Raw genomic sequence first — 27,381 nt, 5'->3', positions numbered from 1 at the left:
GCCTATTGTGTACCTCTACACCTTCGGTGTCTGAGGTTCCTGTTTGCTCTTCTCTTTAAAGGCCAATTCCTTGATGTCTATTCTTCGTGCAACTTACGGGAAAGATTTCTAAGTTTCTTGTATTGTTTAGGTCCTTGTTAGGTTTCTCAGTTCTAGGAACCATGTGTCTTTGTGAAGTGTTTGTGTGTATTTTTCTTTGTAAATGGGTGGAAAACCAGGGGTTGATCTTTTAACAGGACTCATTTTTTCCTGAACAGATCATCCCCACATTAAATCATCAATGGTCTTTTTCATATGCAATCCTCCTCAAAGTGATTACTGGAAGTGGCACAACATCACTTCATCTCGACTTTTTAAGAAGTACTTAAAAAAAGGAAAACCCTGGGTCAGATTTCTGATATATTAGGAACAGCTGGATATATGAACAGAAAAAAACAATTACAAGGTGTGAAATCATGGAAGAGAATGCCCTATCATTTCTCAAAATCAATTGCAAAGTCTGGGAGAGACCATTGCTGAATACAGAAATACTATCTTTTGTGAGATTCAGGCCTACCTTCTATTCCCCACTGGTGGTGGTTGTTGTTGTTGTATGCTGTCACGTCATTTCCAATTTATGGCAACCCTAAGTCAAATAGAGTTTTCTTGGCAAGATTTGTTCAGCTGTGATTTGCTTTTGCTTTCCTCTGAAGCTGAAAGGGTGTGACTTGTGTATGATCATCCAGTGTGTTTTCAAGACCAAACAGGGATATGAACCCATGTCTCCATTGTCCAGCACTCAAACCACTATGCAACATCGTTGTTTTACATTAAACGAGAGGATAGCCTCATAGTGTAGTTTTGTAAGTAGATTCTTACAAACTAATAGAACTATTTGGGGCTTATTTTGCTACTGCTGTGGATTTTTTTGTATACCTCATAACAGAGGAATGCATTTCAAAAGACTTCACTACCAATCTCTTCTTGTAAAAAAAAAAGTGGAATGGGGGGAGGGGGGATTTTGCTTAGCGAACCAAGCAAAAATGTTGTGAGCTTATTATCCTTTAAAAGGCACCAGTATTGAAATTCTATAATACGTATTTTATTGAATCATGAATCGGTTATCCCGTTCAAAAGCAATGCTGTTCATTCAGCTGTGAAATCTTTAAGCTGTTGACAGCCACAGAAGTATTGAAGTAGAGAAACGTAACCCAAAGCCTTATAATAACATAAGAAATCAGCCCAGAAGTTGATGCTCAGTAGGTGCAAAAATCAGGAAATGTTGTTTGAAGTCTCACATGAAGTGGTCTTTGGAGAGCCCTTCTTATGCTGTTACATGACCCAGCCTAAATGCATGTTTTTATAGTGCCCAGGGATGTATGTTATCTCAGAGAAAAAGATTTGGGCATGCTTTTGGTTTAGTTCATTTGTTTAAACTACAAGGTTGACCTGGCACCCGCTCAGATTTCATGTATCCTAGGATCCCAATCCTTTCCTTTCCCTCCCAAAACAATAGGGAGTGTTACTGACTTGGCCTTAGCCAAAGACTAAACAATAGGCGATTGCAAGCCCTGATTTATTGGAATGGTTTTCTCTGTGCCCCAGGGTGATTGTAAATGAATTGTCAATAGGACTCCTTTTTTGTGCAGATGGCATTCAGTCTGATAGCTAGGAATTTGTTGCCCTGGGCAACTAACTATATTTGTTCCCATCACTGGGTATGTGCATATGCGAGTGAGTGAGATCCTTTTTAGGAGAGGGGCTAAAATTTGCTATAAATGGGGGAAATGACAAATTATATGTAGGATAATACTACAAATGTTTTTTTTTTCCTTACAAAATACTTAGCCCCATGATTTTGAGTTCTCCTCCCACCTCCCAATTTCTGAAGTGGAGCCAAATTATTGTCTCACAGCAACAAGAACAAAGAGTTTTCTGGCACTTATAAAGACTAACAAATCTATTTTGGCATCAATTTCTTCACTTTTTCAGATGCATGAAATGTCATCCTGAGTTGACACACATGTGGTAGAAGCAGGAAAAAGTAAACTAGGAGATGAAGGGAAAGCAAAAACTTCAGGCAATAAGGATTGTGTTAAAAGTTAGACATCTGCTCAAGAATTACAAAGGAACATTGTACACCTTTTTGACATCAATATCTTAACACTGGCTTGAAAACAAGAGACCACATTTTGTTTGTGTAGTAGCCTGATCTGAAGCTTTCTTCCTGCATTTGTTTTGCTGTTGGGATGAAATTAATTACAGACCATTTAAAGTGTTTCTTCTCCCAATATTTGGAAGTTGCATCTGGGAAAATAGACCCAGTCTATAAAATCATATGGTACCAACTTGATTGGAAATGATTGACTTCTTCCACTAGTTGATAAAACATCTGCACTCTATATATATATACTAGCTTGGGGACCCGGCGTTGCCCGGGTTATTAGAGAAAGTGGGTAATGACGGTTCTGTATGCCAAGTTTGGTCTTTATTGGTCTTTGGATAACGGCTGCATTATTTTCAGGAAATGAGTGAAGGTACTTGAAGTCCCATCATTCATGGCCCATCCTCCTACAAACAGCAGCAGGATATAGAGTGGGTCATGGGGGCTCTGTGTGCCAAGTTTGGTCTTTATCAGTCATTAGATGAGGGTGGCAGTGGTGTCAGTAAGTGAGTGAAGGTATTGCAAGTCCCATCATCCAAAGTCCATCCCCTTTCAAATTGCAGCAGGATGTAGAGTGGATCATGGGGGCTCTGTGTGCCAAGTGTGGTCTTGATTGGTCATTAGAAGAGGGTTGCAGCAATCTTTGGAAGGGAGTGGAGGTACTTGAAGTCCCATCATCCATGGGCTGTCCTCCTCCAAATTGCACCAGGATGTAGAGTGGGTCATTGGAGATCCATGTGGCAAGTTTAGTCTTGATTAGTCATTGGCGAGGGTCTCAGTGGTCTCAGGAAGTGAGCAAAGGTACTGCAAGTCCCATCATCCATCTCCAAAGTTTTCCAAATAACACCAGGACGTAAAGTGGGTCATGAGAGGTCTATGTGCCAAGTTTGGTGTTGATCCGTCATTGGATGAGGTTTGCAGAGGTCTCAGAATGTGAGTGAAGGTACTGGAAGTTCCATCATCCATGGTCCACCCTTCTCCAAAACTGCAGCAGGATGTAGAGTGGGTCATGGGGGCTCTGTGTGCCAACTTTGGTCTTGATTGGTCATTAGATGAGTTTTGCAGCAGTATTGGGTAGTGTAGGTACTTGAAGTCCCATCATCCATGGTCTGTCGTCCTCCAAACTGCTCCAGGATGTAGAGTGGGTCATTGAAGCTCCATGTGCCAAGTTTAGTCTTGATGAGTCATTGGTGTGGGTCTCAGTGGTCTCAGGAAGTGAGTGAAGTGACTGCAAGTCCCATCATCCATTGTCAAATTCTTCCAAACCGCACCAGGATGTAGAGTGAGTTATGTGGACTCTCTGTGTAAATTGTGGTCCTGATCCATCATTGTTGGCAGTTATAATGGTCTTAGGAAGGGAGTGCAGGTTTTGCAAGTCCCATCGTCCATGGTGCATCCTCCTTCAAACTGCACCTGGATGTAGAATGCGTCATGGAGACTCAGTATGCCAAGTTTGGTATTTTTTGGTAATTGGATGAGGGTTGCAGTGGTCTGAAGAATGAGCAATGGTACTGCAAGTCCCATAATCCATGGTCCATCCCCAGCCAAACCACACCAGGACGTAAAGTGGGTCATGAGAGGTCTCTGTGCGAAGTTTGGTCCTGATAAGGTTAACAGCGGTCTCAGAATGTAAGTGGTGGTACTGCAAGTCCCATCATCCATGGTTCATAGTCCTCCAAACTGCAGTAGGATGTCGTGTGGGTGATGGGGGCTCTGTGTGCCTCTTTCGGTCTGTATTGGGAGTGTTCTGACCCAGCCCCCGGCCTTTCCTTTCCTCTCTTTCTCATCTCGGAATGTTGGATTTGAGGCTGGCCAATCAGAGACCATATGCAAATTTCCTTCTGTCATGCCCCGTTTCTGCCATGAACCCTCTTCTCCACCAGGGGCGCCTATTGAAGCTGGCCAATCAGAGACCATATGCAAATAGCACCACAGCGGCAGCCAATCAGAACGCTGCCACATATTCCTCCCGCCGCACTTCCTCTGTCCGATACAAACAAACACTCTTCTTTATTATATACTAGCTTGGGGACCCGGCGTTGCCCGGGTTATTAGAGAAAGTGGGTAATGGCGGTTCTGTATGCCAAGTTTGGACTTTATTGGTCTTTGGATAATGGCTGCATTATTTTCAGGAAGTGAGTGAAGGTACCTGAAGTCCCATCATCCATGGGCCATCCTCCTACAAACAGCAGCAGGATATAGAGTGGGTCATGGGGGCTCTGTGTGCCAAGTTTGGTCTTTATCAGTCATTAGATGAGGGTGGCAGTGGTGTCAGTAAGTGAGTGAAGGTACTGCAAGTCCCATCATCCATTGTCAAATTCTTCCAAACCGCACCAGGATGTAGAGTGGGTCATGCTGGGTCTCTGTGTAAATTGTGGTCCTGATCCATCATTGTTGTCAGTTGTAATGGTCTTAGGAAGGGAGTGCAGGTATTGCAAGTCCCATCGTCCATGGTGCACCCTCCTTCAAACTGCACCTGGATGTAGAGTGCGTCATGGAGACTCAGTGTGCCAAGTTTGGTCTTTATCGGTAATTGGATGAGCGTTGCAGTGGTCTCAGGAATTGCGCAAAAGTACTGCAAGTCTCATAATCCATGGTCTATCCCCAGCCAAACACACACCAGGAGGTAAAGTGGGTCATGAGAGGTCTATGTGGCAAGTTTGGTCCTGATCAGACATTGGATGAGGTTAACAGCGGTCTCAGAATGTGAGTGATGGTACTGTAAGTCCCATCATCCAAAGTCGATCCTCCTTCAAACTGCAGCAGGATGCAGAGTGGGTCATGGGGGCTCTGTGTGCCAAGTTTGATCTTGATCAGACATTAGATGAGGGTTGCAGCTGTCTTGGGAAGGGAGTGGTGGTACTTCAAGTCCCATCATCCATGGTCTGTCCTCCTCAAAAGTGCACCAGGATGTAGAGTGGGTCATGGGGACTCTGTGTGCCAAGTTTGGTCTTGATCAGTCATTGGCAAGGATCTCAGTGGTCTCAGAAAGTGAGTGAAGTGACTGCAAGTCCCATCATCCATTTTCAAATTCTTCCAAACCGCACCAGGATGTAGAGTGGATTATGTGGGCTCTCTGTGTAAATTGTGGTCCTGATCCATCATTGTTGGCAGTTATAATGGTCTTAGGTAGGGAGTGCAGGTATTGCAAGTCCCATTGTCCATGGTGCATCCTCCTTCAAACTGCACCTGAATGTAGAGTGCGTCATGGAGACTCAGTGTGCCAAGTTTGGTATTTTTTGGTAATTGGATGAGGGTTGCAGTGGTCTGAAGAATGAGCAATGGTACTGCAAGTCCCATAATCCACGGTCCATCCCCAGCCAAACCACACCAGGACGTAAAGTGGGCCATGAGAGGTCTCTGTGCGAAGTTTGGTCCTGATCAGTTATTGGATAAGGTTAACAGCGGTCTCAGAATGTGAGTGGTGGTACTGCAAGTCCCATCATCCATGGTTCATCCTCCTCCAAACTGCAGTAGGATGTCGAGTGGGTGATGGGGGCTCTGTGTGCCTATTTCGGTCTGTATTGGGAGTGTTCTGACTCAGCCCCCGGCCTTTCATTTCCTCTCTTTTTCATCTCGGAATGTTGGATTTGAGGCTGGCCAATCAGAGACCATATGCAAATTTCCTTCTGTCATGCACCGTTTCTGCCATGAACCCTCTTCTCCACCAGGGGCTCCTATTGAAGCTGCCCAATCAGAGACCATATGCAAATAGCACCACAGCGGCAGCCAATCAGAACGCTGGCACATACACCGCCCTCCACAATTCCTCTGTCCTATACAAACAAACACTCTTCTTTATTATATACTAGCTTGGGGACCCGGCGTTGCCCGGGTTATTAGAGAAAGTGGGTAATGGCGGTTCTGTATGCCAAGTTTGGACTTTATTGGTCTTTGGATAATGGCTGCATTATTTTCAGGAAGTGAGTGAAGGTACCTGAAGTCCCATCATCCATGGGCCATCCTCCTACAAACAGCAGCAGGATATAGAGTGGGTCATGGGGGCTCTGTGTGCCAAGTTTGGTCTTTATCAGTCATTAGATGAGGGTGGCAGTGGTGTCAGTAAGTGAGTGAAGGTACTGCAAGTCCCATCATCCATTGTCAAATTCTTCCAAACCGCACCAGGATGTAGAGTGGGTCATGCTGGGTCTCTGTGTAAATTGTGGTCCTGATCCATCATTGTTGTCAGTTGTAATGGTCTTAGGAAGGGAGTGCAGGTATTGCAAGTCCCATCGTCCATGGTGCACCCTCCTTCAAACTGCACCTGGATGTAGAGTGCGTCATGGAGACTCAGTGTGCCAAGTTTGGTCTTTATCGGTAATTGGATGAGCGTTGCAGTGGTCTCAGGAATTGCGCAAAAGTACTGCAAGTCTCATAATCCATGGTCTATCCCCAGCCAAACACACACCAGGAGGTAAAGTGGGTCATGAGAGGTCTATGTGGCAAGTTTGGTCCTGATCAGACATTGGATGAGGTTAACAGCGGTCTCAGAATGTGAGTGATGGTACTGTAAGTCCCATCATCCAAAGTCGATCCTCCTTCAAACTGCAGCAGGATGCAGAGTGGGTCATGGGGGCTCTGTGTGCCAAGTTTGATCTTGATCAGACATTAGATGAGGGTTGCAGCTGTCTTGGGAAGGGAGTGGTGGTACTTCAAGTCCCATCATCCATGGTCTGTCCTCCTCAAAAGTGCACCAGGATGTAGAGTGGGTCATGGGGACTCTGTGTGCCAAGTTTGGTCTTGATCAGTCATTGGCAAGGATCTCAGTGGTCTCAGAAAGTGAGTGAAGTGACTGCAAGTCCCATCATCCATTTTCAAATTCTTCCAAACCGCACCAGGATGTAGAGTGGATTATGTGGGCTCTCTGTGTAAATTGTGGTCCTGATCCATCATTGTTGGCAGTTATAATGGTCTTAGGTAGGGAGTGCAGGTATTGCAAGTCCCATTGTCCATGGTGCATCCTCCTTCAAACTGCACCTGAATGTAGAGTGCGTCATGGAGACTCAGTGTGCCAAGTTTGGTATTTTTTGGTAATTGGATGAGGGTTGCAGTGGTCTGAAGAATGAGCAATGGTACTGCAAGTCCCATAATCCACGGTCCATCCCCAGCCAAACCACACCAGGACGTAAAGTGGGCCATGAGAGGTCTCTGTGCGAAGTTTGGTCCTGATCAGTTATTGGATAAGGTTAACAGCGGTCTCAGAATGTGAGTGGTGGTACTGCAAGTCCCATCATCCATGGTTCATCCTCCTCCAAACTGCAGTAGGATGTCGAGTGGGTGATGGGGGCTCTGTGTGCCTATTTCGGTCTGTATTGGGAGTGTTCTGACTCAGCCCCCGGCCTTTCATTTCCTCTCTTTTTCATCTCGGAATGTTGGATTTGAGGCTGGCCAATCAGAGACCATATGCAAATTTCCTTCTGTCATGCACCGTTTCTGCCATGAACCCTCTTCTCCACCAGGGGCTCCTATTGAAGCTGCCCAATCAGAGACCATATGCAAATAGCACCACAGCGGCAGCCAATCAGAACGCTGGCACATACACCGCCCTCCACAATTCCTCTGTCTTATACAAACAAACACTCTTCTTTATTATATATATAGATATATATATATATATATATATATATATATATATATACACTGATAATATCCAGATCCGCTTGTTCATGATAGTAGATAATTCTGCCAAAAACTCAAAGACCTGAGGCCTTTGGTCTACCAGGTAGAATAATATTTTCTGTCAATAACTCTCAGTACAAACATATTTTCTAACCAATTAGCCCATTCTTTATCCATTTGCCAGGAATATCCAAAGATTACATTTCATGTTCTTCACACTTTGAGTAAATAGATATCATATAACCTTATGTTACATGCTTCCTATTCACCTATATAACTTGACAGTAAATCAATAGTTCTTCCTGGTTATCTCATGCATCAACCAAATCCTTTCAGGAATCTTACATGGGTGTTTCTCACCATTAGGAAGATCATGTCCCACCCCTTCTATAGTACTCTGCATTCTTCCTCAGGCCACCTCACACACTTATAAAAGCAACTGCTGGTGAGGAATCAAGATATAAGACTGCCCAGGACTCGACAAAAGTCCATGTGAGAAAGATCTTGGAGTCTTCGTAGACAGGTCGAACATGAGCCAACAGAGTGATGCAGCAGCTTAAAAAACCAATGGGATTTTGCGCTGCATCAAAAAGAGTATAGTGTCTACTAGATCAAAGGAAATCATGATGCCTTTGTATTCTTCTTTGGTTAGACCTCACCTTGAATACTGTGTCCAATTCTGGTCACCACAGTTCAGAAGCTGGAAGGTGTCCAGAGGAGGGCGACTAAAATGATCAAGATGCCCTGTAGGTAGCATCTTAAAGAACTGAGTATGGTTAGCCTGCAGAAGAGAAGGTTAAGAGGCAACATGATAGCCATATACAAATATGTGAATGGGTCTTATACAGAAAAGGGAGCAGACTTGTTTTCTGCTGCCCTTGAAACTAGGACTAGGAGCAATGTGTTCAAATTATGGGAAAGGAGATTCTACCTGAACATTAGGAAGAATTTACTGACCGTATGAGCTGTTTAACAGTGGAACTCTTTGCCTCAGAGTGTGGTGGAAGCTCCTTTGTTGGAAGCTTTTAAACAGAGGCTGGATGGCCATCTGTCAGGAATACTTTAAATGATGCACTGGGGGGGTTAGTTTAAGGACTTTTGGGAGGGGGAGTTGGAGAGGAGGTGGGGAACCTGAAGAACCAAGATGGGCTGTGGGGACTGACTCCAGGACTCCCGGGGTCAGTCCCCACAGGCCCCATACTCCATTAGACCCAGGCCTTTCATGAAGGCCCAGGTCTAATGATGTATCAAATGAATGGGGTAATCAAATTAAGTGTTTGCCTGCTTTGCCCCAAATAATTCGCTTTTACCTGAGGCATGATTTGGATGCCTCAGGTAAAAGCCCGACAGGGCCTGTATTTTGGACTCTGTCTGGAAGCGTCCTTAGAGTAGCTAGCTATGAATATAACATAGCTGCAAGTTATTCCTTTTTATACGTCTTAGATAATGTATGCCATTCCAAAGCACATTCAGTATTACTTCTTGTTATTAAGTGAGCTTAAAAATATTTTAGACCTCTACTTCCTTCTCCACTTGATGGTTGGCACTCCTTGTTCTGAATTCCTGTTGTATGACTAAGTTCTTTGGAAATACAGTACTAGTTGCAGGAAGAAACCTCCTTTTTTCCATTAACATAAATATTCTTTGATCAGGTCACATAAATGTGATAAAGGCTGCTTATTTAGACACGTTAAGAACAATAGAAGGACCATAAGTAATTTTTATTATCTTTGCTAATGCAGCTCAAGCAAACTCAAATGTATTCCATGTCAAAGTGTGTGTGTTTTTTTCTTGTGATGATAGATAGCCTCACCTAGCATGTGGGCGAAGGAACAAAGGGGATTAAAAATGCAGTTTGCAGCAACCAATAACTTCTTCTGTTTACCAGAACATTTTAAAGTTAGACCAAATTTCTACACAATTTCCAGAACTGAATTTTATCTTAATTTTACAATACAATATACTTCTAACAAAGCAGTATTGTATGTGAATTACTTATTGTGAAGAATATTCTCTCTGCTCTGCGTACGTCTGTTCATTGCTTCAATTTTTAGCCTGTCTCTCCTCAAAAGAGACTCGGGACAACACATAATCTCTCCCCACCATTTTTTTGTATCCTCACGTTAGCCCTGGTTGAGAGATAGTGCTAGACCCACTACTTTTCAGTAAGCTACATGAGATCTGAATACTTTACAGCTAAGTACCACAATAACACACCAGGCAATGTGATTCCCAGATCTACCGAATGTGGAGACTTAGGTCCAACTCTAGGTCTTTCTTTTATGCCCCAGTGTTTTCAGAATGATATATTTTGAGTAATCAAAGGGGCTAACTCTTCATAAAGATGTTCAATTGAATCTGTTCATGCATCAAAGAATATGGGAGGAGGCTTAAAAGGAGAAGAAATGGACTAATGTTCCCATCTGCAATGCAAGTAACAAGCATGAGAAGGAGCCCAATGTCCACAACAAGTGCATAAAGTACTAATATGTATTGAAAGAGGGAGGATCCTGAACCAATAACACTGTTTTGTTTCATGGTAGAAGTCTAAGAGTGTTGAAGAACATGCCAAACCCTTTTGTTTCATTCAAGAAATGTACAGCCAGAAAAAAAGGCCAGCTGGCAGCATAGAGATTAACATTTGAAGTAATTTTGTTTAAAGACACCTCATTCACACTACAGTTTTTACGAGGTTTGATAATGGATCCAGTGGAATCTACTGGATCCACTGCTATAACAGTATAACAGTATTACTGCTATAACAGTAATACAAAGGAATGGACCTATGTTGCAGAAATGGGCATTAGTCGTAGTGGAGCAGGTGTTGGTGTCTTAAACAACTTATGTATGCAGTAGGGGGTCATGACGGGCCTTTAGTTAGAAAAAGCGTTGAAATGTATGATCCCACCACCAATACATGGAAACGAGTTGCAAATATGAACATGTGTAGGAGAAATGCAGGGGTTTGTGCTGTGAATGGGCTCTTATATGTAGTTGGAGGAGATGATGGTTCCTGTAACTTGGCAACAGTGGAATATTATAACCCAACAACAGATAAGTGGACAGTTGTATCATCCTGTATGAGTACAGGCAGAAGCTATGCAGGTGTCACCGTTACAGTTTTTACAGCTCTTGTGACCTGAAACTGCTATGGCTGCATTCTGCATAATACTAGGGTTTGTAGCTTGGTGGTGCACTAGAGTTTTGTGACGAGAAATACCTCACAAACTACAAATCCTGGAGTTACACAGGATGAATCTGTAGCAGGTAAAGAGCTATTGAACGTATTAAAACATTTTTTAGTCAGGCAGACTTTTAAAGCACAACACTTTTAAGCACAAACCAGGGAGTGCGGTATAGTGTTTTAAATATTTGAACCATTTTTGTTTGTTTAAAGTGATTTTAACTGACTTGATTTAATTATTATAGGTTTAGCTCACCTTTAATAAATACTATGTAGGTTTTTAATTGTATTGTTTTTAACGTTGTGATCCACTTTGAGTTTCAATCAAGAGAGAAAAGTAGGATATCAAAAACAGAAGAATATACTGTGAAAGATGACTAATACAGTTGTGTGAAGGAAACTACTGCTTTTCTGACCTTACTGTCACTGTGGGCCCTTCAACACAACCCTATATCCCAGAATATCAAGGCAGAAAATCCCACATTATCTGGCTGTGGACGCAGATAACCCAGTTCAAAGCAGATACTGTGGGATTTTCTGCCTTGATATTTTGAGATATAGGGCTGTGTGGAAGGGCCCTGAGACTAGGAAAGGTGCAAAGGGCTCTCCATACATCTGCACCAGAGTTATTTTTGTTGGGTTTTTTTGATGTTTGCTTTTATCATTGTTACCATCAACTTCTCTTTGTCTTTACGACAGTGATACGTATTGTCCATTCTGTGCCGTGAACAGATAATTATAACCCTTGGCACACTCCATTGGCTCTACAACAAAATTTGTCAAGTTAGCACAATTCTCCTCAACTCTGTTGGTAAAACTATTTCCCAAATGTTACCATTAGCATAAAAGAAAATGCCTTTTGAAGAACGAAGGGTTGCCATGTCTCAAGTTGCTAAGTTCTTTGACGCAGTTGGAAATAAAACCAAGGCATGCATTCTGCTTGCTTGCCCGTGGCTTGAGTCCCTGAAGGCTTCTGGTCAGTTTTGACATTTAGAAACATGTGCTGAACATTGTGGCTTTTAAGCATAGTTTTGTTGTAACTTCAGCAAAGGAGTGGCAAGTCGCTTGCATCATTTCCAGTAATGAAGGGCCTCAGGGTCCTCCCTCCTTGCATTCGATCTGTCTCTGAGATCAGTACAGTCAGTTTATACAAATATGACTCAAGCAAAGAAAGGATTTTGTATTAACTTGTTTCAAACAGTCTTGCTTTTGTGCCTTTCTTTGGTTTCTCATTTTGGCACGTCAAATTTGCTGAAACATTGGGTTATTTTTTTAATAAACGTAATCCTTACCTGAAAATAATATTGAGAGATCCAGAACAACCTAATTGCTGCACTTTTAAAACAAAATGTATTTTTTCTACGTTCCCTGTTATTGCTGTCATAATAAGCATGTTAGCTTTAGTTCATCACCTTCTGTTAAGTAGAAGATGACTGTGTGCTGCTTATTAAACAGTTGGTATTTTGTTATATAATTTGGAATTGGTGAGCAATTGCAGAAGGCTAGGGAGCCACATTAAGAGGCCAGGCAAACCCCTCTGGACCTATTCCTACAAAAAATATTGCCCCCCAAATGCCCTCTTGAAGACATGGAGGTATTTTCACAGTGTTATTGGGTCTCCCTGTGCTACTTTTTAAGCCCACAAAAGACCTTTCTAAACAACAAGAAATGAACAATAATTTGTATTCAGTTCAAGGGAAGGAAGGGATAGAATCTTGAACTGGAAATGATTTCCATCTTCAAGTAGATTTTTTTAAAAAAGCATCTTGCCCAGTGACTTACCCAGTGTGAACCCCAGGCTGAGCCAACACATAGCTAAATTGTATCAATTCCGCTTTTATGTTAAAAAGTTAAACATAGGAGAAGGAAGCTAAAGAAAGATTTAAAGGAAGGAAAACCAGTACTTCAACTTTTATTGGCACTGTTGTGTGTCTTCAAATAATTTCCAACTTACGGCGATCTAAGGCAAATCTATTATAGGCAGTCTCCAAATTACAAACATTCGACTTACAAACGACTCATAATCAAGAACGGGAGTGAGACAACAGGAAGTGAGAGAAATCTATCCCTCAGAAGGGACATTTACTCCTGAAAGAGTTGCCAAGGGGAAAAGTGTCTCCATTGAAGCTTTATCTCCAATTCTTGTTTCCATAACAAGCCAAATTTCTCAAAATACAATTGTCACAGGGACAGAAAGTGCGGTGAAATCTTCTGAACAGGGACACAGACAGCAAAACAAATACCACAGGGGTGTTAACCCTTCCTAATACTATCCAAAGATAGATGGATAGATAGATAGATAGATAGATAGATAGATAGATAGATAGATAGATAGATACTGGAGTTACACTTAAAAATGTACCTGTTCCGACTTACAAACAAATTTAACTTAAGAGCAAACCTACAAAACCTATCTTGTTCATAACTTGGAGACTGTCTATACAATTTATACTCTGCAAGATTTGCTCAGAGAAGTGTTGCCTTTACATTCCTCTGAGGCTAAGAGAATGTGTGACTTGCCCAGTGTGACCCAGTTGGTTTCCATAGCCAAGTGGAGATTTGAACCCTGTTCTCTAGTATTATGGTCAAACATTCAAACCACTACGCCATACTAGCTATACTTACACCAAGATTTCTTTTCTTTTTTTAGTTTCCTCTTGCATCACCACATATAAGAAGACACCACCTCCTGTCCCACCAAGAACCACCACCAAACCTTTTATCTCCATCACAGCCCAGAGCAGCACAGAATCCGCTCAAGATGCCTACATGGATGGACATGGACAACGGGGAGATATCATCAGCCAGTCAGGACTTAGCAACTCCACAGAAAGCTTGGACAGTATGAAAGCCCTGACTGCTGCTATTGAGGCAGCCAACGCACAGATCCATGGCCCTGCAAGTCAGCATATAGGCAACAACACCACTACAGTCACCACCACTACTACCGTTGCCACCGTCACAGCAGATGACAGAAAGAGAGATCACTTCAAGAAAAACAGATGTCTTTCCATTGGAATACAGGTACAAATAGCATGTATTGATATGGTTATATTTAAGTATTCATTTTGAGAGTTATGTTGTTGTTTTTCAATTTCAGATAGGACAGCTATTAATAATCCATTTGTTTTGATTACTTCTTGTTTCCACTTTTAAATTAGATAGACTGAGCGGCAATTAGATTTCTGTTTAAGCCTGTGAAGACTCATTCATTAATCTTCAACATATCAGATGTGAGGCTTTAGCAGGGCCTCTGGCTGTTTAATATATTCTCCTTTATTTGACTTAGCACACAGAGGCCTAAACTCTGATTCATAACGCAGCAGGAGTTAGGAAAGCATGAATGAAATCACTGAAAGAGAATGTGTAAAGCAATGATTTACACTGCGCTATCACCAGAGAAATGTTTTCTACCAGTTTAGCTGAATTGTCACTGCTTATTCATGCAGTGCATAACAACTGTTACTCACTTGAATGCAGCAGCATTGTTCCATTTAGTTGTTAAATCAGCAGGGAGGGCACAAGGATAAGATCTGTCTGAATCATGGTTGTATAATATAAATTAAACTTTGATCTGGTTCAAATGTATGAGAATTAGCACTGTCTCTGAGGAGAAGCAGGGTAACATGGGGTGCTGTTTCCATCTGAGACATAAGAAACTCCCTTACTGTGTGGTAGAGTTCTCATATTCTCTTTATTCGTTGAAAACATTTTAAACCCACTCTTTAGTTGAGAAAACACTCTCTGAGCAGCTTTAAAAATAGTGTTAAGACAATACCTGTACTCAGGCTTATAATCTAAAAGATACATCACAAGAGGAAAGGATTGGAAGCAAGAATAAAAAGAAGCTAAGGTTTGGTGTCACCCAATCTGCTAACTCATGGTGTCACCCCTATAGACCTCCTCCCATACCCAACCACACAGAATCCTAAGTAAACTTTTTTGCACTAGTGTTACTCATAAATTATAATCCCCATATATCACTGAATGTAATGGCAAAATCAGTAAAAACAATAGAGCGTGCAGTGTCATTGTAATTGAGTTATGTGCCATTGTAATTGAGTAACTGAACAGTGACAAGGAACCTTTCACATTACATATTTGTGATTCTGTAAATCCGCTTTAACTGCCATGGTTCCATGCTATGAAATGCTGGGATTTGTTGTTTTGAATTCTTAGACCGAAAGCTCTAGTGCCTCCTAAGCTACAAATTCCAGATGTTGCTTTGTAACATAATTAATTCCTCACTTACTCCAAGAACACTGGAATGACTTTTTTTTTCTTCCAGCTTGTTTAGTCTGTCAGAAATGCCATCATGTATGCTAGTCTGGGAAGCCACTGAGTGAGATTTATGGTTGAGTATGGACTTGCTCCCTACTCCTAAAGGACTACTATTGACCACTGCTTTCCCCAAAATGTAGTTTTAAATGCCATTGTTCAAAGCTAGATGTGGCTGGATGTTGTGAAAACAGGAGAATACCCAGACTTTCATGCACTTTCATTAAGGCTTCCACCTTGCTTTAGAGGAGAAGCTCTGCTCCTAGATACTTTCAGGAATGGTGATCCTCCATTTTCAGTTGAAAAAATATGCAAGGGAAGGGTCAAGAGAGGCTTGATGCAAAAGTGATATTGGGGAGCACATGTTTCTCACCTTATTGCACTGGCACAGTCTTCTGTGAAGCAAAAGAAGAGAGACTGAAATCAAGTAAAATTTAGTTAAAACTCAGGCTGAGGACAGATAACAGCTAGTCCAGGGTTTCTCATAAACTTGGTGGATGTGGAGTCTTGCTTGGAAGTTGCTTAGAAGTTAGTTTTTGGGCTACCTGTCTAAGTATCTCCTTCTTTCATTAGAACTAGAATTATTAATTGCTGTCTAACATACTTTTAATGAAAGCATGTATAAAACATAGCAACTTTACTATGCTTGTTGTAATTAGTTGGTCACCTGTCCATCTCACTCAGTATTGTATATTTATGCTGAATGGCAACAGATCAACAATAATGCAAGTAGGACTTTTCCTAGACCTACTTGAAGACAGCAAGTATTGAAACTGAATCCTTTTGAATGTGAAGCATGTGGTCTCCCCAATTTAAGTAAACTTTTTATAGAATGTTAATCTCCCCCCCCCCCCCACACACACACTATATTTCAAATCTATATTTACATTGCTGTAAACTAGATAGGAAGAATTCAATGTACTTAAGTAAATAACATCCACAATTTCAGTAATCAGAGAAATGTCAGGCGTTCCAGTGCTATTTTGAGAGTGGACACTTATCCAGCTCCCATTATCTGGCATTAGAGATTAGATTTTCATCTGCCCGCCCTTCACACCTGCTATAAAGTTGTTATAGAGACTTCAGACATATATAAAATATACTTGTAGTATTATAAGTATGGAGAAACAAATAGCACATTTACTTTCCATGAATTCCAGTAACCATCAATACACTATACATAGTAATATGGATTTCATGTCTCCTTAAGATTCCGCCATGAAATCTGATCAATCTCTGGCATAAGTTTATCCAAAACAAGAGATAATATAGGGAGTAAACTAAGTAGTCTTCTGGAGATATTGACAAGGAAAAAGAAGGTAGTCCCACATTTTGTGTAAAAAGTCACCATTATGATGTGAAACTTCATAAAGTAAACATTTAGGAAAAGCCTCAATGTACACTAAAGCCGTTTAATAATGTTCCACCTTGACAATAATTCTTTTTCTACTTGGTGATTCCCTTAGGTTGATGGAGAAGACTCTTCTAGCTCTAGTGAAACCAGAACACCCAGTAAGTTCCAATCCATAGGTGTTCAAGTAGAGGAGGAGAAGTGGTAAGCAAATATTGATTTGATATTTAAATGTCCTCTGCTTGTTTTTAGTAGTTGCCAATAATATTGATGGTGGGAGGGGAGGGGCAATTTAATGTTGACACTAACACAAGAGGCCAAGTCCCACTTATTTGTTCCCACATATAAACATAAACCTTCTTCAGACATTTCTCACAGTCACTAGATTCACACATAGAAAGCAAATGTTTGTAGAGAGCAGAGCTTTCAAACATAGGCAAACATTTCTTTTTTCCACAGGTGTCTGTACTGTGCACAGGTTCTGGGTGGTAGTCTGTTAAGAGCAAATGGTGTTTTGGCTACATAATATGAATCCACTTTTCACCACATGTATGTTTCCATTGCTCAAAAGAGATGTCTGGATTCGGCTATATTAACTGTATTTGCAGATGAATAGGAAACTCTGCCTTAGTTCTGCTTGACACTCTCTTATACATGCCCTAGCACAATAAGCTATGACATCACAAAATAAATGACTAAACTTAAATGTAATGTATAAATAGGATTCTCATATTTATTGTGGTATTTATAAAGGTGAGTATTGGCTTTAGGATCCACTAAACCCATTATTTTGTACAGCCCTTAAATGTTGTGATTTCAAATATTTGTAATACAGGGGGATCTGTTGCTCTAATTTACCAGAAAGATTCATTCTAACAAATCATGAACTTTCAGAAAGGAATGAGCTACTGATTGATGACTGAAGCTGAATAGGATGTGTTCCTCCTGTATACAAAATGCTTATCTTCCTATTGAAATGTCGGTGTATCATACATTTTGACAATACAGCTGAATTAATTAAAACTCATTTCTCTTCAAGAAATAGATCCGCAACAAGAGAGGAACTTGCTTGTTCCACATCAAACACATACAACCATAAAGTAGTGCCATGTTAGAGATAATAAAAATAATAATAACTTTATTCTTTTGTCTCGCCACTATCTCCCCGGAGGGACTTGGGGCGGCTTACATACAACACAGGTTACATGAAAACAGAACATAAAATAGAAACAATATAAAATACAGTTAATACAATGTATGGACATATAAAATATCAACTAACACTCAGTTAAAAACAGCTCTCATCAACTGATGGCACTAAGCTACTATAAACGCGGTCAGGCAGTAAACAATCAAACTGGGAATGGGCTAAGTGCAAAGCTGTAGACATGAGAAAAGGGCATGGGAAAAAGTGCAAGACTGCATAACAGTTGCGTAGATAACTAGGAACTAGTAAGGTAAAGGTAAAGGTAAAGGGTTTCCCCTGAGATTAAGTCCAATCATGTCTGACTCTGGAGAATGGTGCTCATTTCCATTTCTAAGCCAAAGAGCCGGTGTTGTCCGTAGACACCTCTAAGTTCATGTGGCTGGCATGACTGCATGGAGCGCTGTTACTTTCCCAATGGGGTGGTACCTATTGATCTATTGTTAGCCCCAGCTTCTGCCAACATAGCAGTTCGAAACATGAAAATGTGATTAGATTAATAGGTACCGCTTCAGTGGGAAGGTAACAGCGCTACATGGAGTCATGCCAGCCACATGGCCTTGAATGTGTCTTTGGACAATGCTGGCTCTTTGACTTAGAAATGGAGATGAGCACCACCCCACAGAGTTGGACACAGCTAGACTTAATGTCAATGGGAAACCTTACCTTTATAAGTCTCTCTCTCCACCCTCTGCCCCCCAGTCACAAGCTTTAGGAAGAAAACTCCTGGCATCACATATGATTTGTCTTAAAAAGCAACCTGTTCTCAGAAACTGAAAATATTGTTCAATGTGTTATAGTAAAATTTTATTTCCTAAAACTCATAGGATAAGCAGCGGGAAGCAATCTTCATTGGAATTGTAGTTGGGAAAGGAAGAATTCACTCCCTTTCTTGTATGCTATGGTTTCAGTTTAAGATTAAAATTACCAGGACAGGTGTGATTTCTAAGGATATCTTGGGCCATGTTTTTATCCAGTAAGGAGTTGTACACTTACAGGTGCTTTCTGGTGTGTTAGCCAACTGAATAAAAAGTTTTGTGTTACCTGCTTTATTTCTTTTGTTCTCTGGGATGAATCCAGCAGTCACCATCTGTTCTAAATGATAATAATGAACTAGGCAGCAGCAGTGAAATACCTGTAAGTTTAGTTCAGATGAGTTCCATTTCAGTTTTATTTGGTTCACCAATAACCATAGCCACTATATATAAAAATGTATATGCAGTTATATTTGCAAGGCAACAAGATAGTGTATAATTAATACAATCAGAACCATCTGTAGGTTGTTCAGCACCTGTTGTGCAGAAGGAAAATCTCCTTTGACTAAAAATGCAAACAAGGCTCTCAAAGGGGGTTACAAGAGCAGAGACAAGGAGATGAATGCATGCAAATAAACCTTCTGTTGCTGTTAAGAACAGACTCTGTATTGTGTTCTGTACTGGTTTAGCCAGTCTATGGTTTCATGGTTTTGTGCACTTTAGGCCAGGTAACTGTCATAGTTCTCAGAGGTTGTAATTATTACACCTCGTGCCTGTAGGGCATGAATGAGCACAAAGCTACTGAGGTTTAAAGCATAATAGGCAAGGAAGCTGTAAGGATCCTTACCATAAGAACCATATAAGAAGGATTTATGAAGCTGTTATCAACAGCCATCAATCCAAAACTGAATTGTCTGCCAAGGCTTTGCTTCTACAGCTGGTCTATGTATTTATTAACTCACTAAGCTGAATGCATCCCACCAGGAACATTTTGTGGTGCAGCCAGAGCTGAACATTATGCCCTTTATCTTCTACCTACCCAAGATCCAATCAACCACAGGATTGTCAAATCCCTGTGTTTGACTGGTAGGCTGCATTCAGCTTGTTGTGTCACAAGTTCATAGATGTGCAGAGTTGGAAGAGACCCCAAGGGTCAAACAGTCCAACTCCATTCTGCCATGCAAGAATGCGTAATCAAAGCAATGCTGACAGATAGCCATCCAGCCTCTTTTTAAAAGCCTCCAGAGAAGGAGACTCCACCACACTCCAAGGCAGCATGTTCCATGGAATTCTTGCTGTCAGGAAGTTTTTCATACTGTTTAGGTCAGTGGTTCTCAACCTGTGGGCCCCCACATGTTTTGGCCTTCTACTCCCAGAAATCATAACATCTGGTAAACTGGCTGGGATTTCTGGGAGTTGTAGGCGAAAACACTTGGGGACCCACAGGTTGAGAACCACTGGTTTAGGTGGAAACTCTTTTCCTGCAATATGAATCCATTGTTTCATGCCCTAGTGTTTAGAACAGCTGAAAACAAACTTGTCCCCTCCTCAATGTGACAGCCTTTTATATATCTAAACATGGCTTTCATGTCTTCTCTCAACCTTCTCTTCTCCAGGTTGTGCTGGCCTGATTAAGCAACTGTTGCTGCTGTGTTAAGAATGGTAAATCTGTAATATAGAATGTGGAAATACAGGAAAGACATTTCTTTTGGGAAAGGTTCAGTGAACCATAAAGCAAGGAATTTCCTTCCCTCCAGTATTTGTGTTGTAGTCGTTGTGTTACAGTATGCCCTTCAAGTTGACTCTGATGTAGGGTGACACTATTCTAGGGTTTTATTGCAAGATTAATTCAGAGGAGATTTGCCATTGCCTTCCTCTCAGGTGCACAGAGGGTGACTTGTTGAAGTGAGGTAGATAGCCAGTAAAATAAATGAGAAGACTCAGGGTGCAGTTATACTGCAGAATTAATGGAGTATGACACCACTTTAACTACCATGACCACTTTAACTGCCATGGCATTGAGTCATGGCAGTTTACATGGTGCCAGACTGCATTGATTCTACAGTGCAAATATTAATCTCCTTTATTTGTTGGCTGCCTGATACTGAAAAGATACATATGCAGTATTTAGCCCAATGGATCACAGGATGTGCCAGACTGGTTTAAGTATATGCACTATTAAGTAGGAAAATGCATTGTGGAAAAAGAGATGTTTTGTTGTATTGTATTCAAATACAATACAGTAAAATAATAGTGTTCAACTCAGGTACAATCAAACCTTCACAGTCACTATCATTACTAGTGTTATTATTGTTATTAACTTTAATTATACCACATCTTTCCTCCAAAAGTTGGGATGCAATGTACCTGGTGATGAGTTTTACAAATTGTAGGAACTTGCTCATATTTCAACAACTGAATATTCCCTAAGAAATGAAAAAATCTATATGTTTAAAGTTGGGCCAATGAGTTGTATGTAAACTCCTTTGAGAACCTAATAATAATTTGCCAGTACTCACATGAATGCTCAATCTGTTGTTAAAGTTCATCAGACAAACTATCAATAAAATACTTGAAGCTTCTTTTTATTTAAGCTTTGAATGGCTGGAGTATTTCCAAGTGAGTTGCAAATGATCAGGAGATAGTTATTTTGTTGGATCCTAATAAACTTGTAAAAGTTTATTAAGAGAACTTTGCTGATCAATTTTTCCAAACTATTGCATCAGGAGTCCTTTGAAATTTTTAGTATTAAGATGATGAGTTATTAATTCCTACTGTAGATCCATGCTCCTTTAGAAGGCAAAGGTGTTTACCCAGGCGATTGCCAAGGATAGTCCACCCAGCAAGTTTGTACCACAGTGTTGTCCAAATAAACATAAAAGCACACAAAACTAGGCCGCTCATTAGTATATGTTGAACAGAGCATGTCTTTTATGCAAGTTTACCCTTGGAAGAGTGGGAATGTGTTTTCTTAAATTCTAAAATCGACTGCCTTTGACACTATGTCATCTGCACCCAAAAGTAGGATTTTATCTTTTCACAATTAAGAGTTTGTGTTTGATTACTGGGAGAAGGGGGATTAAAACACAAATTTCTGCTGGGTGTGTGCACTAATAAAGCTGTTCTCAGGATCTTATTTATGTTATTTTTCCAACATGGGTATTCACCTCTGTGTAGGAAAAGGTGATACTTCAAGTAACTGACTCCGAAATTGTGCATTTACAACTTATGTGATGGAAAGGGTCAGTAAGTAAATAGCAGGGCGAGGAAGGGAGGGCAGTCTATGTAGAGACATTGCTTCTATTTTGTTTGTTGTTATAAAACTGCTGTCATTTAATATTCACTACCTGTTAGTACCATCTCTGGATCCTCTTTCTGTGAAAAGGTAGAGAAGGAGTGTAGGGCTAGCATACCACAAATACTAGGAAGGAACATAAAATAAGAAGCAAACTCCTACGCCAATACTGTAGCTTGTTTGTACAAACGGAACTTACATAATGTGCTTTTGCTCTACTTACCACTATACATCAAAACATGCAGCAGCATGAAAAAATTCTCAATCTATGTTGTTAAGTAAAAGTGTGTGTTGGGGGGGGGGGAGGTGAAGGAAGAAACTCATTTATTTTGTATCACATGCTATTAATAGCTATTGTGAAGGAAATAGTTTTCCTATGGGAAAATCTCCAATGCTGAATAACCCCTTCTTTCCCACTTTCATGCCCTTTTCACTCTTTATGTACAAAACTGAAGTCGCAGTTCTAACTCATTGTTGTTCTGTCTTGTAAGATTAGCTTTCTAATTGTGTCAATTATGTGTTCCCATTAACAGGTTGAATCATACCTTAAATTATGTTAGATTTTTTTCTTGTCCTCTTTCATCAGAATTAAGCAACTGCAGCTCTTATTAGGCTTGCTCCTTATTTTTATGTGAACCAAACGGGAAGATTTTTCTAGTGTTAAAATATGTTGAAAGGAGGAAGAAAACATGTTATGCTTTTTTCCCACTGTTTCTGTTTCATGTAAGAGTTGCCTTTTCATAGGCAAGGTTTTGCGCAACACTATTCTTCTTTTGACTATTTGTCCTTCTGCTCTTGAAAATTTAGAATCAGGATGCAAGAAGAGTAGAAATTAGGACTGCTGATATTTGTCATGTTTATTCTAACTGGAACATAAAAAGCCAAAGCAAAAAAGAGAATGTTCTAAGTCCAAATATCATAACAAACAACATGTGTTTTATTGGTCAATGGAATCATTGGGTTGGTGTCTGTATAACCTATTAGGCAAAGGCTGTAGTGCACCTTCTGGGTAGGATAGCCAGGCCAAGGAAGTGGGAGGCTATCAGTGCTCGGTTTCTTGTCATATCTGAAGTTTAACCAGACTACAGTAGCACTGAAGGAACAAGAAGATGGAAAATTTAACTATTGCTTCAACAGTGTTCAATCCTTTTCTCCTGCACCTATTCCTGATATAAATATCTGATGCTCCTCCTCCCAAAGGTCTACTACACTATCACAAAATCCTCTCTATTTTACATTAATTTGCCAGAGAAAAGCAACATCACTCAGATTGCAAGAAACAAAACATGCTACTTTAAAAACTTGTTAAACACATGTAGGAAATATGCACAGTTGTATAATTATTATAAACCATTGCTATTCAAAAAGTTGTATAAAATTAGACCAACATGAAAACCTGCTAAGTTTAAATTCAGTACTATTTTAAAAACAGCATGCAATTGCCATTTCAGGCTCTCAATGTTGGAAATACTGTATAAAGACTGTCCTGTTCCAATTCTCATCTAGCTATCTATCATATGCATTAGTATCTAAATTGCCTAAGCTGTTTATTTTGTGTGTTCAGTTTCCGCAGATTTACCCGGTCAAACAGTGTTACAACAGCAGTTCAGGCAGATATGGATTTCCATGAGAACTTTGAAATGTCCATGGACCCTCAAGAAGACCTTTCATATCCTGGCCAAATGTCAAGACAGTATTCTCGAGATGCCAGCACTTCCACTGTAAGCATACAAGGCTCAGGAAACCATTATCATGCGTGCACAGTGGATGACGACTTTGATACAGAATTTGATCCTTCCATTTTACCTCCACCCGATCCCTGGATTGATTCTATAATTGAAGATCCAATTGAAGCTGTTCAAAGGTCAGTGTGTCATAGAGATGGACATTGGTTCTTGAAGCTTCTTCAGGCAGAGAGGGAACGTATGGAAGGTTGGTGTCAACAAATGGAAAGAGAAGAACGAGAAACCCACCTGCCTGACGAGAGTAAGTAATTCAGATATTTTTGCATGAGAGAATCTGTTATTTTTCCCCATCAAAGCTTAAAATGTATATATCTTGATCCTTCTTTTGCCTCTAAAGGTACATTAGGCATAATCTTCTGTATATTTTTTTGTTTAGGTTCAATAATCCAAAGACTCATTTATTTAAATTATGTCATAAGGTTTCTCATGTGACAGTTGTTGTGGTAGCTATAGTGTTTGTTTATTTGTATACTGCCTTTTTGCCAGTTTGGGAATCAAGCAGTTGCAGTGGTTAAAAGAGACATAGTTAAAATATATCCAATATAAAAATTAAAAATACTAAACAAGATCATACAACGGTTAGTAAACAACATAGTTTTCAGCAGAATGCAACTTGCATCAGCATCAAGCTCTATGTGTATGTAGTCCATCCTTCATAGCATAACATTACAACCAGTTTAAAGGATGACAAACAAAACACAGACAATATAGCAGAGTCCTGCAGGATCCTGTCCCGTCAGCAGTCAGCCTCCAAAGACCTGCTGAAATAACCTACTAGTGCAATATAACAGGAAGGGTACCAGTATACACTTTTTCAGCCTAGAAGCAGCCACCGAGAAGGCCCTCTCCCATCTTCCCACAAGAGACCTGTTAGGGTGGTGAGATAGAGAGAAGAGCCTTCCCAGCAGATCTCAAAGCATGGGTAGGTTTGTAAAGGATAATATAGTCCTTCAGGAAAACTAGGCTTGAATCATATAGAGTTTTAAAGGTAATAAACAGCACCATGGGCCCAGAAATGAACCAGCAACTACTGGAACAGTTACAACAAGGGATTTGTGTGGTCCCTATCCTGTCCCAAGTAACTGTTTGGCTGCAACTCTTTGGACCAGTTAAAGTTTTCAAACACTCTTCAAATTTGGCTTCACATAGATGACATCACAGAAATCCAGCTGGGATATAACTCAGACATATATCATTAAGGAAAAGGTGCAACTTGTACACATACCTTAACTGTGGAAGGACAGTCCTTGTCATTGCAGAAATCTGGGTTTCCAAGTTCCGGGACCCAAACTATGAACCTGCGGTTTCAAGGGGATTGTAAATTCATCTGGCATAGGTTGAATCCCTCTTCTATCTTTTGAGTGATCAAGAGCATCTCTTTCTTGTCTGAAATAAGCTGCAGTTTGTTTGCCTTCACCAATGCAATTGAATAGTGATTTCAGTAAGGAGACGCCGAGGATTTATGTTTTCAATTGACTTTTTATGAACCTATATTTTATATGCTAATGTTTTTAACTGTATTTTATGTGTTGGGGGCATCGAATTGTGCCAAATGTAAACCGCCTTGAGACGCCTTCGGGCTGAGAAAGGCGGTATATAAATACGGTAAATAAAATAATGAATAATCCTGTCTCTTACTGACAACAGGCACTAGTTTAGCACCAAGACATATTCTTTGGAATCAGATGAAAGAGAGAGATAGAGTTGAGCATTGTCAGCATATTCATGTCATTGAATTCCAACATTTCAGCTAGTTTCATATATGTGTTGAACAGCACAAGGACAAAACAGAGCCGCACAGTTTGCTTCTCCAGAAAGGAGTGGATGCACGTCTGTAAAACAGTGCTTTGGAGTCTCATCCCAGGAAGGTGGCCAGTTGGGATACTATGATGTTCTAGACCAGTGGTTCCCAACCTGTGGATCCCCAGGTGTTTTGACCAACTCCTCCCAGAAATCTCATCCAGTTTACCTGCTGTTAGGATTTCTGGGAGTTGAAGGCCAAAACATCTGGGGACCCACAGGTTGAGAACCAGTGTTCTAGACTTAATGCAGAAAATGTTGCTGCATTTATTAATTAAATATGGTAAAGTATAATTGTGTATGCACTTTGTAGGAGATATTATAAACTAAGGTTCTCCTGGAGTAGGGGAAAGAATGAAAGGTTGGGGGTAAGTGGTGATCGGTGGAATGTCTGAGAGGTTTTTGAAAATATGGGTTTATAACAACTGGTGAAGGATGAGAGGGGCCTTTCCAGATTATGAAACCAGATTGAAATAGATCTAGGTCGGGGGTCACCAAACTAAGGCCCATGGGCTGAATGCAGCCCTCCAAGGTCATTTACCCAGTTCCCATCCTAAACTTTAGACTTAGGGTCGCCCTAAGTCTGAAACAACTTGAAGGCACACAACAACAACAATCCTAATGAACTTGAATATCTCATCAGCCAAAAGCAGGCCCACACTTCCCATTGAAATGCTGGTAAGTTTATGTTGGTTAAAATTGTTCTTCATTTTAAATATTGTATTGTTATTTCATGTATTTTGCACTACAATAAGATATGTGAAGTGTGCATAGAAATTCGTTAGTGTGGGGTTTTTTTTCTTCAAACTATAGTCTGGCCCCTGATCTAGGTAATCCGGTTCTGATCTAGGTAATCTGGTCCAGGAATCCCTGGAACTGGGAGGGCGTCACATACTCCAGTACCTTGCCCAGAAAAGGAATGTCAAAAACTGGTCAATTGTTTTACAATACTTTGAGCTCCAGAGAGGGCTTATTCAGGAGTGGCCTTACAATGGTCTCCTTTGGGCATGATGGCATTCTGCCTTGTTTTAAGAAAGCATTGACTACTCCCTCTACCCTCTCAGTCAGTCTCCCTCTTGACGTTTTAAAAGGGAATAGGAGCAATCTAATACTCACCTCTTGGTTTGCGGTCAAGTCATGAAAAATGCTTGCGATTTGGTTTAGATATTTACCAACATATAGCAATATATATTTAAATTAATATATTGTTTATTTTCATTCCTATTTTATTGTATATTTCTAAACTTCCTGGAAATTCCGCTGCAGAATGATTATTTCACCAATATACATTTAAAAGCTGGGGGAGGGGAAAGGATTTACATTTCACTAAATGCACAAACTCTGACAAGGTCAGTTTTGCAAGGTCTTTTTATACTGCCCCAGCACCACTTTTTATGCTTGTCCTCTGACTCACTGGATGTTTTTAACAGCATTACTACTGGGAGAAAAGATGAAAGATGGCTAGAAAAATATTCATTCTTTGTAGTGGGTTATAGAAGTGAGTCTATACTAAACAATGCAATAAAACACAAGTTGGATATCAGGCAATGTAAACAGCAGCTGCCACAAGAGTTCCTTATTGAGCATGCACAAAGAGCAAAACTTAGACAAAGGGAACAAACCCTGCCATGTTCAAAAAGCATAGAACTGAAAAAGAAAAGGCATGTTTTGAATGCAATTTTCCTGTTTCTTGGCAAGGGGTTAGACTGGATGGCCCACAAGGTCTCATCCAATTCTGTGATCTATTCATTTAGCCATCAAAATAGAAATTATAAGAACAGTGAAGGATAGTAAGAGGGGGAAAAACAACCCTGGATGCATTTTGGAAGAAGCTTTCAAGTGGTTCCTAAAAATTTCAAATGTTTTTCTTTAGTTAATCAAGGCTTACCTGAGCTGGTTGTTCCATTTCACATAAGCATATTATGTTGAGGCAGGATATGTTGAGAAAAGCAATTAAAGCAGCTGCCTGCAACTTGTATGATCTATTTTTGGCAAGTTGTATGTATT

At 40.4% G+C, this 27,381-nt stretch overlaps 1 protein-coding gene and 1 long non-coding RNA gene across 6 annotated transcripts in view; one reads left to right on the top strand and one right to left on the bottom strand.

Moving 5' to 3' along the window:
* DLGAP1 (DLG associated protein 1) overlaps window positions 1-27,381 on the top strand; it is a 360,663-nt gene that overhangs the window by 316,945 nt on the left and 16,337 nt on the right. For all 5 annotated transcript variants that reach the window (XM_060775114.2, XM_060775115.2, XM_060775112.2 and 2 more), the window contains 3 exons: window positions 13,597-13,970; window positions 16,691-16,779; window positions 23,394-23,815. In XM_060775114.2, the coding sequence (XP_060631097.2) occupies window positions 13,597-13,970; window positions 16,691-16,779; window positions 23,394-23,815 (885 nt within the window). The remainder of the gene's footprint in view (window positions 1-13,596; window positions 13,971-16,690; window positions 16,780-23,393; window positions 23,816-27,381) is intronic.
* LOC132774736 (uncharacterized) overlaps window positions 1-27,381 on the bottom strand; it is a 40,778-nt gene that overhangs the window by 12,880 nt on the left and 517 nt on the right. Inside the window, exon 2 of the long non-coding RNA XR_009631431.2 lies at window positions 24,800-24,872. This is a non-coding gene — a long non-coding RNA (uncharacterized lncRNA). The remainder of the gene's footprint in view (window positions 1-24,799; window positions 24,873-27,381) is intronic.

This window comes from Anolis sagrei, chromosome 4 (genome assembly GCF_037176765.1).
Source record: "Anolis sagrei isolate rAnoSag1 chromosome 4, rAnoSag1.mat, whole genome shotgun sequence".
Taxonomy (NCBI): domain Eukaryota; kingdom Metazoa; phylum Chordata; class Lepidosauria; order Squamata; family Dactyloidae; genus Anolis; species Anolis sagrei.
The sequence above is the reverse complement of the archived record's forward strand: the minus strand, read 5'-3'. Positions and strand labels throughout refer to the sequence as shown.